The 10,131-nt window shown below is 33.2% G+C and overlaps 1 protein-coding gene across 1 annotated transcript in view; it reads left to right on the top strand.

Annotated features, from left to right (window-relative positions):
- Nucleotides 1–1,395: 1,395 nt before the first annotated feature.
- LOC110095964 (VIN3-like protein 1) overlaps nucleotides 1,396–10,131 on the top strand; it is a 30,879-nt gene continuing 22,143 nt past the window's right edge. Inside the window, exons 1-2 of the mRNA XM_020821696.2 lie at nucleotides 1,396–1,605; nucleotides 2,072–2,196. Coding sequence (XP_020677355.1) covers nucleotides 2,163–2,196 — 34 coding nt within the window. The 5' untranslated portion in view covers nucleotides 1,396–1,605; nucleotides 2,072–2,162. The remainder of the gene's footprint in view (nucleotides 1,606–2,071; nucleotides 2,197–10,131) is intronic.

Below are 10,131 nucleotides of genomic sequence, written 5' to 3'. Positions count from 1 at the left end.
CTAAATGACACCACAGGTTAATAGTTACAAATGGTAATAGAGCAATATTTACATCAGCTGAAAGATTGGAACTAAGTGCCATACACGATAAAGTGCTACGTCATGGGAGTTACCTCTTAAATATTGTATGGGACAAAGTGCTGCTTGAAAGGAGTCACCACTTGAACCTATAGGGGGCATATCTAAAATCCTATTTTCTTGGTGGATGATTCTATGATAAGGATACTGGCGATGATATCAGTTACTTAATGACGGAGATTGTGAAAGTCCTTAAATAAAAAGAAGCTAAACTCTTAAATATCTTGACACCTTTTGGTGTAATAGTTAAAATTTCATTAAAAAACTTCATAGTTAAGCGTACTCCTTCCGGAGAATTTTGGGATGGATGATCTCCTGCAAAGTTACACCAACAAAATAAAATCATGAGGCTCATAGGCCAAAGTGAATAATCTCTCGACAGTTAATAATTTAGACTGCTAAAACTGCTGACTAAGATTTTTTGATCAGGTTGGGTCCAATACCTCATCGTATTAAGTAGATTAGAGATAGTGATAGATTGAGATAATAGAACCATGAGATATTAATTTGATTCATCATCACTCACTCACCTCTCACTTTAAGTGTATCGTGGTAAATTCCAGGAATCAAAATGCAAACCATAAAATTGCTGCTATTGTACGCTGAATATTTAATGCTTATATGATAACTAGCCTTAATTAAAAATTCTATCTCCTTACCAAAAGGGCTAATTAACCATAATGATTTGCGCCTATGAGAAATTAAATCTCATATTATAAAATTCCTGTAAAATGAGGATAAACTTTCTAGGTATTGTCTTATTTTAAATTTAAAGTGCATTTTAAATATTCACTCAATAACATCATTCGTTAAAACTCTTCTTACCAAAAAAATGGAGATATTGGAGTTCAAAATTTTGAAGCTCATAATGTCAATTAGAGAATTTAAAGCATTTTTTTCTAAATTAAACTTTTTTTTTTTTATAAAAAGTGCTTATCATGACGATCTCTTTGTCGAATTTTTATAAAAAGTGTAAAATCCCGCCAAAAAACTCGGTATTTGCTTGGTACAACTAGGTATTATTTGATATTAACGATGAATACCGCTCTTTGAAGATAATTTGAGAGGTTGTAGGTGTTAAACTTTGGTTTTGTAGGCTTAAGAGTTGACCTAGAGATCCTGTAGTCCCTTTGTTTGCATTCGTGGGTCCGACTTCCCTAATACGCGTTCATTGCACGTGAAAAAATTCAAAAAAACAGCCGGCCGAAAATCTTACAGAATTCGCCGGCCGGTCTCTTCTATCAGGTCGGCCGACGGGTTCACCGTTTCAAACGGTTCACCTGAACCGGAGTAGTTAGATTAATGTTCTCAAAATTTCAGAACATCCTTTCTGCTACATGAGTTTCGGGACTCGAACTCCAACGTAGGAGCTCCTCCCTCCTCGCACTGGGCGTGGCTGACGTCCGTCTCCCAGGCGAAGGGGAGCGTGCCCCGGCACCGCTGATCTCCGGCCATCACAGACGCGTCATCGATCGGCGAGATCGGCTCCGGACGTTTTGCCTCCGGTTATCCGCTACGTCGGTCAAGGTAGAGCATTGCCCTCTCCGTCGAATTCATCCATCTCGCAGCCGTCTCCACTTTCTTTTATTGCCTCTCTTCCACATATTCCGATAACTCGTTGTCTTCTTGAATTTTTGTGTTGGATTTTTTTTCTTTTTGATTCGTTGATTTTCTTGAATTTGCTTTTTAGAAGTTTTTATCGTGCGTTTTATTTTAATATGATAATTTTATCTGTTGCGCTTACGTGGAGGCTAGAACTGAGACAAAGAACTGAGATTTCGTGTTTTCTATCGTGATTGAGGTTGAAGCTGTACTTGAGCAGTTGATTTACGGCTTCATCGAGCTCTTATTAAATACTGAATTTGTTTAACATCTATTTTCATAAGATCGTTTATTTAGCCAATTTGTATCATATTGTTTCGAGTTATTGTCAAGTATCGGAATTGAAATCACTTTGTTGAAGATGCTATTCTTATTAGTTCTGTTTTGGCAGAAATCTGTGTCTTGGTTGGAGGTGAGTTGATTATCTGTATCCTGGATTTCTTTTGAGGAAAGTGCTTGGGTTCCTCTTGTGACTTAAAAAAATGGTGGTTTCTGATGATAGGGTTCTTCTCACAGGTATCATCATACCTCTTTTAACACAATCTTTTTTTTTTTTGGTTGATTTCAAAACATAGGAAGGGCATTCTATGCATGATGCTTGGTTGTTGCAGTTGTGGTTACATGATCAAGTGGTTGTAGTTCACTTGGCTGCATGAATTGTTGACTGCTTTTTCTGTTATAACCCAACCAGAGAATTTCATGTGCTATTTTGCTTTCTGATTTGGATATTGGCCCATAAGGAAAGCAGAAAAAATCAAACCATTCATGTGCATGCATTAATGAGTAGGCTATCTTGATCTCAGGAAGGTTTCATGCATAACTAATGTGACTTTTTATGCTTTTCTGTAGATTTTTTTTATATGCTCATGTGGCATGATACAATCAAGAATATAGTTTTTTTTATTGATAAGATGAAAATTAGAATATACTTCTGCATTTATCTCATCATAGAGTGGAATAGATGATGTTCATATTGATGTCCTTTTAAGTATTGTGATTGTGTGACCGGTTGAAATTTTAATTCGTTTGGATTTAATATCCAAGCTTATACCCCCTTAACCATGTCACTTTTGATGCTGTTCCTTCATGAACCGACACATTTAAAAGAGGTGTTTGCATTGACAAGCCTGGCAATGGTCATAACTTCCCTTCATGGATTAGATCTTTTAATTGCATGCCTAGGAAATAAAATATGTTACCTTATACAATGTAAGATCATTGTTGCATTTTCATCAACTATCAGTTTGTTTGGGAAAATAATAATTTGAAGAATTGGAGTCTTGAACTTGTGAACTAGAAGTGCATACTAAAGTGATTTAAAAAGGTGGAGCAGTTATAAGAATATATTCCATATAGAACTTGAATTGTTCACATGGCCTCTGTGAATGACATTTGATGCCACATGACCATCCATTTTAACCATTGATAATAAATGAATGACCAATCTTATAAAAATGCAAAAAAAATCTTAAAATAGTCCCTAGACTATTCATATGTTGCCAATTTAGTCTCAGAGTATCATGTTGCTCTACTTTAGTCTATGGACTATATAAAATTGATAAAAAATGGTTCCGCATGTTGTATCTGTGATATAAAATTTATCTCTATTTAGTCCCAAAGAGATCATTTTGAATCAATTTTGTATAGTCAAGAGACTAAATTGGAGCATGGTGCTACTCTAGAATCAAATTAGCCATATATGAATAGTCGGTGAACTATTTTGATGTTGAACCTAGATTCAAAATAAATGTTATATTTGGACTCGAACTTTAAGTCAATTCATTGATCATCTCACTTAAGTATCATATCAATTATATAATGTATACAAAAGAAGGGTTTATTTTGTGCGTGAAGCTTCTCCCCTATGGGTGGAGGATTTTGTTACACAAGCTTTTTATCTGATTTTGCAAAGACGCTGCTTTTATGATTCAAACATATGGACCTAGATGATAATAGCTCGTAGATGATACTAGAGGCAATTCAACCACTAGCATCACCATGAGTTAGAGCCTAGATTACCACTAATACCATCCAACATACTAAGTTAAAAATTTATTAGTATGATGTTTGGTTATTATATTTAATTGTTCTGTATTTTGTCTGCTAACCTGCAGTATGCCCCTATTTAGACAAGATTTCTATATTCATATAGAGGTTTTGGTATGGCTTTGGAAACCTAGAGACCTGTTTTGTAGGTTTCAAGGGATTTGGATTTTAAAGACATATTGTGTGTGATTTCTAGAATTTAGCAGTAAAATTAATTTGAGATGGGAACTTCCAATTTTGATGGGTGCAGTATTGTTAATTTAATTTCCTAGGTCATTTTTGTCATGTTATGTTCGTTAAAAATGCAGCTAAGGAGTGGAGTTGAATGTTGCAAGATTGTCTATCATTCTGAAGCTCAAACATTAATATGGCGCATTTTAAAGTTGGCAGCTTGATACCTGTGTAACCATCCTATGGAGATATTTGTGATCATTTAAGAGAAATGAATTGCCAAAGAACATGACAACTTGAAAGCTGATAGCAAGTAGCCCATTTTCGAACCTGCAAACCTTTTTATTTCGTAGCATAACCCTATGAAAATCAAACTATATTAACCATTTGAAGTCGAAGGCTTTGCAATATTAATAGAATTTTAAACAATTGAACTACAATCAATATGCCTAACTCCTCTATGACTAAGTAGTAGGTTGTTCATAACATTAACCGTATATAACTTGATAATTTACTGTGGAAAACATTGAGAATCCATTCGCATCATCTTCATTTATTTACTTGTCATGAAAATCACATTCTTGAATCCATATGAATTGGTAGATAGTAAGTAATCTTCTTAGAATGAACCCTAGCTTCTTTAAGCATTTTTCTATTTTTCTGGGTTTGATAGAATATAGCTCCGAGTTACCTAAAATGGTGGTAGATTAATATTAGATAAAATGATCAAATTATTTACTCGACTATTTTGTGGGGGACCATTTAACCACAGACTTTATAAAATGCCTAATTTGATCCCTTAACTATCTCTTTATCAGGGACCAAAATAGTCCCTTCGTCTATATCAATGTTATGAAGATAAGGTAAAAGTTATCTTTCACGCTTGAATTTAAGGTATTTGATCATTTTAGTTTTATTATTGATAAATTTTTATTTATTATTATAATCTTTTAAGAACTTATCCTAAACAAGAAGGCCCTCGCGCATGACCTCGCGTAATTAAGGTTAAGTAAAGAGGTGAGATGCGAGATGGGATAGGAATGACCATAGGAGATTTCACTATGCGAGGAGGTTTGCCTGCGAAGTCGTAAATGAAAATTTGAAGAGAAGTCACAACTTATTCATAGCTTACCCGCACATCCTCAAACGCAAAGTGAAGTGCAAACTACCAAGCAACTTACATGTGTAGCTCTCGGCTGATCAAAAAAGAGGAGTGGAAGCTATCAACCTTAGTATTCTTCATGTGATGACTGAAAAATGTCCAAACTCATGAATAAACTTACTCTCTAAACATTCATGAATAGATGTAACTCTTAATTTTGAGCATATGGTATTTCTCCTTCACTATCATAATTATCTTTCAAGCTTTTTTTTTTTCAAGAAGATTAGTGGCTATAGAACCTGTGTTTCATTATATTGTAGGGAGGTTTAAGGACAATTTTACGTGTAATGCCAATAGAGAATGAGTAAAAGTCAAAATGAGTCATTATAAATCAATCAGGATTTTTTGACAAACTATCCTTTTCTAAACCGAGACATAGATAGGAAGACATCCTATCTTTCTTAATTTCTGTAGAAAATCTTTCCAAAATGAAAGAAAACCCTATGTGATATAGAGCTCAACTTTCATAGCCGACATTGGAGAGGCAAGCATGTGCTGCATGAGTCAAGTCCATTTCAAATTTCTATTGAATCATGGAATATGTAATTTAGTTTTTGAGCTTCAAATTTCCTCCATTGGGCATGTTCATGGGCTTTTGCATTCGTAGTATGTTATGATCAACATCATGAAAGGCACATTTTGATTATAACTTTGGTAAAAATTCTCATATGATATGGTTGGAAATCCATGTCACTGTGTTTGGTTCCATGGAGATGCATGGTAAAATTCCTTCAGTGCAATGCAAGATTCACTGAAAACTCTTGCGTCTTAGGTCAACAAGCTTAAGTCTTTGTCTCGGAACAACAAGCTACATTTGAAACAACAACCTTATAATTGGTCCAACATAAACTGCAGGGGTAATTTAGAACTTTACAAGCAATGTCTATGAAAAATCTAGAAACTTGCTCGTATACAGATTTTTTTTAGTGTTATTATTATCATCTGCTCCAGCCTAAATTCATAGAAATAGGGGATCTTAAAATTCTATACATATTTTTGTCTATTTTATAGAATCGCTTTCTTTAGATGTGAAGACTTCTGTCCTTTCCCAATTCGCTTCTGAATGATGTTCAAATGTGAGGCTTGGTTTGTTTGATTCTTTCTTCATCTCTTTTTTTTTTTTCTTCTTTCATGTTTAGATTTGACAATGTTTATATATCTAATTATTAATTCTGTTTGTGATATAAATGTTGCTGCAGGCTTTGATATTATCTGAAATTTCATTTCTTCTAGGGGATCTAATATTGTTCACATAGAATTGATATTTACCTTTTTCTTCTATGATCATTTGACACATTTTGTGTTTTTTGTTTTCTTTCAGTTGAATCTTTGCATGTTTACTTCTGCATTTGTTTGCATTAGTGGGATTGCATGTTCGTTAGTATGGTCAATTGCGTTGCATATTTGTTTTATATTTTGCATTTCTCATGTCAAAACATTTCGTCTTCTTAGGAATGCTATACCTCATTTCTACGTCACCATGCACATGTAAAAGTACAATATCCTTTTTGCATTAAATGGATATCTCCTTTCCTTTTTATTTTCTTGGTTCAATTCTTTCTTTTTTTGGTTCTTATAAATATGAGAGGATAGGCTATGACACTATGACTGACCTATTGTAAAGATTTGTTTAACTAGAATATAGTGATTTAGGAGAAAGAATCAAGCCAAAAGAAAAAAAAATTAAAGAGGGGTGGAGGGGGTCTTGATTTTCTTGCCTAAAATTTGAATTTTGGTAAAGGTGTGAATTGACTAAAGAATTCATAAATAAAAATGTCTTGTTCATTCACTACTACAACAACAACATCATGCCTTTATCCCACTACGTGGGGTCGGCTACATGAATCATTTTTCTCTATTGTGTCATATTAAAAGTCAAATTCTCGTTTAAATCTAATAAAGAAAGATCATTTCTAATATTTTCTAACCAAGTTTTCTTAGGTCCGCCTCTACCTTTCTTAACATAAATCAAATCTAATACCTCTACTTTCCTAACCGGGTCATCAGAAGGCCGCCGTTTTATGTGACCAAACCATCTGAGGAGACTCTCTTTAATCTTATCTTCTACTGGAGCTACTCCAACCTTTTCCCATATATGCTCATTTCATATCCCATCTCTAATGGTAAAGCCACTCATCCACCTGAGCATCCTCATCTCTGCCACATTTAATTTAGTATTATGCTTCTCTTTTAATGGCCAAGATTTGGCACCATAAAGCATTGCAAGCCTCACCACCATCTTATAGAATTTTCCCTTAAGTTTGAGGGGGTACTTTTCTATCACACAACAAGCCCGATGAATGCCTCCACTTCAACCATCCAACTTGAGTTATGCTAATAATATCCAAAACAAAAATAATTTAGAGCAGCATACAAAACAAATTGTTTCAAATTGTAAAGTTGTGAGTGATATACACTTGAATTTGGTAAAGTACTTGCCTTTTATTACTTTGTATTAAATAGTTTTACACTGAGATTTTAGAAATATCTGCTTTCCAAATCCAAATTAAGTTCCTAATTCTAAGCCATGTAATTAAGTCAAGCTAAGTATAATAGTGACAAAATAATAACATTGTTTTGTATTGTATGCAAGAAACACTTCATAATAAAGTTAGTTTGAAAGTATAATTTGAGTCATTCCCGCAAGAAATTATAGTAAGGAGCATATACAAACCTACTTTATCGCATGCCAATATCAAGTTAAAAGAAACAAGAAACTCAACATCTCACTTAAAACTCCATTTTGTTTAAAAAAAATTATTTACAATACATATAATATTGTACATTAAGTCATTAACTCTATGTTAAAAAGTTGGAAAAATCAAACAATTTTGTAAAACATCCATGATTGAATTATGATGATAAGATTGAAAGAATTAAAAAAATTAATCAAAACTGGAACCAAGAAAAAAAGAAAAACAAGCAAGCCTAAAAAATATTAAAAGGAATAGCCTTTTTATTAGAAAGGTTGATATGTTTGAAAAGCATTTAGAACATTTTGCACTTTAAAATTAAATACCATGGTTCATTATGTAGCTTCATATAGTTATGCTAAAGTAGTGTCTAATATTAGTAGTTGTAAGGTGACTAAGGAATTCATAAATATAGTTAATAGCTAGATTACACATTATTTTTATTAATTATCAAGATAGGAATATGGTTTTAGGTACCTTAATCTAGCTTTTGAAAATGATATTTTTATAAGCAAGAAAAAATAATAATAAAGAAAATTTTGAGATCTCAATAGGCTTAAAATTAATATAACAAAAATAATGGTACATGATGTGCAATTTGAGTGGATATTAATTTGATAATTATCAATTATTATTAAAAAGTGTAGTGATAACTATGTGTGGGCTCAAAAAATTCGCGCCCTGGCCTCTTCACGACCCTCTTTCTTTTTGAGTCGGTGAGGAGAGTTTTAACAAGTGGGTTCTGAGACAAATTTCCAGAAGGCATATTGAGTTTTAGATAAAATACTACCCAAAGATTTTACCCTCATTTTGCGAAGACTTTATGATCTGAGTTCAGGTTTTTTATAGGCGTATGCCCCTATGGTTAATTACCTCTCCTGATAAGAGAACTTTTGGTTAAGGCTAGTCGTCGAACAGATACATAGTATCTAACATATAGTAGCAGCAAAATTTGATATTTGAAAACTGAAATTTATCACCGTGCACTTAAAGCGGATGGTGGGGGAAATGTTGATGAACCCACTCAAAATCCCATAGCTCTGTCATCCCGGGTCATCGTGATCTCTAATCTACTTAGTTAGAGGAGTTAGTCGACCCAACATGATCGAAGGATCCTTGTTGGCATCCATGAGTTATTTTTTTCAAGGTTACCTTGTAGACTTGAAATGAATGTTTGTTTAAGAAAGCAAATTTGAACCCACCATAGCTAACTGAGGGCTTTGTGCCCTATTGGTCATATTATATTAATTCATTACTCAATGATTTGACATCGTTGGGGAACATACAGGCTCTGACTATGACCGTAATTTAATGGTGTTATTTAGTGGTATAATCACCCGATCATAATCGTTTATCTGTGATGATATTTGGCGGCGAAATCATTGATTAGAGGACACGTGCCACATCTTTACTGGCAAGAGATGATTTGAGAATGAATCTTAATGATATTCTCGACTAAACATTTGCTTTTTGTAAGCTGAAGTGACTTTCAAATTTGTCCACCTAGACAAATTGTTGCGGAGTATGGATGAATATTATGTTTTAAGTATTTGATGATTAATTTCAATTTTATATATTATTATTAAAAATAGTTGGTGGTGGAATCAAAACGTGCAATAAAAGATTAAAGTAAGAAGCTTTGTTATAATAATTGGTTTAAACACCATGAAAATTGAGAAATATATAAAGAGGGTCGTAAGGTGTCTAAGAAAGCAATCTGCGATGCAAAGATTTTAGCTTTTAATGATTTATATAATATATTAGATTATAAAGAAGGCGAAAGATATATGTAAAAGTTAGCCAAACAAAGAGATAGGAGTAGTAAAGATTTAGTTTAAGTGAAGTGCATTAAGGATGAAGATCAAAAAGTGCTTTTTTAAAAGAGGATATCCAACAAAGGTGGATGAAATATTTTGCTAAGTTGTTCCAACAAAGATTATGAGAATACAATTGATTTTAGGAACCTTAGCACTCTAAATGAAAATACAATTTTTTATTTTTATCAGCATATTATTAAAACTGAAGTTATATATGCTTTAAAGTAAATGAAGTGTGGAAGAACTATTGGATCTGATGATATTCTAATAGAGGCGTGGAAATACTTAGGAGATGAAGGAATTTTTTTGGATTACTAATCTTTTTAATATTATTTTGAAGACTAAAAAGATGCCATATGAGTGAAGAATGAGTGTGTTGGTTCCTATTTTTAATAATAAAGGTGATGCATAAGATTGTGCGAATTATAGAGGAATTAAGTTGATGTGTCATACTTTAAAACTTTGGGAGAGAGTTGTGGAGCATAGGTTATGGCGTGATCCTAATGTTTCTCAAAATCAATTTGGATTCATGCCGGCTAGGTCTACTATAGAAGTTATTCAT

This window comes from Dendrobium catenatum, unplaced genomic scaffold, assembly GCF_001605985.2.
Source record: "Dendrobium catenatum unplaced genomic scaffold, ASM160598v2 fragScaff_scaffold_1306, whole genome shotgun sequence".
Classification (NCBI taxonomy): Eukaryota; Viridiplantae; Streptophyta; class Magnoliopsida; order Asparagales; family Orchidaceae; genus Dendrobium; species Dendrobium catenatum.
Note: the sequence above shows the minus strand (reverse complement) of the source record. Positions and strands in the feature narration are given on the sequence as shown.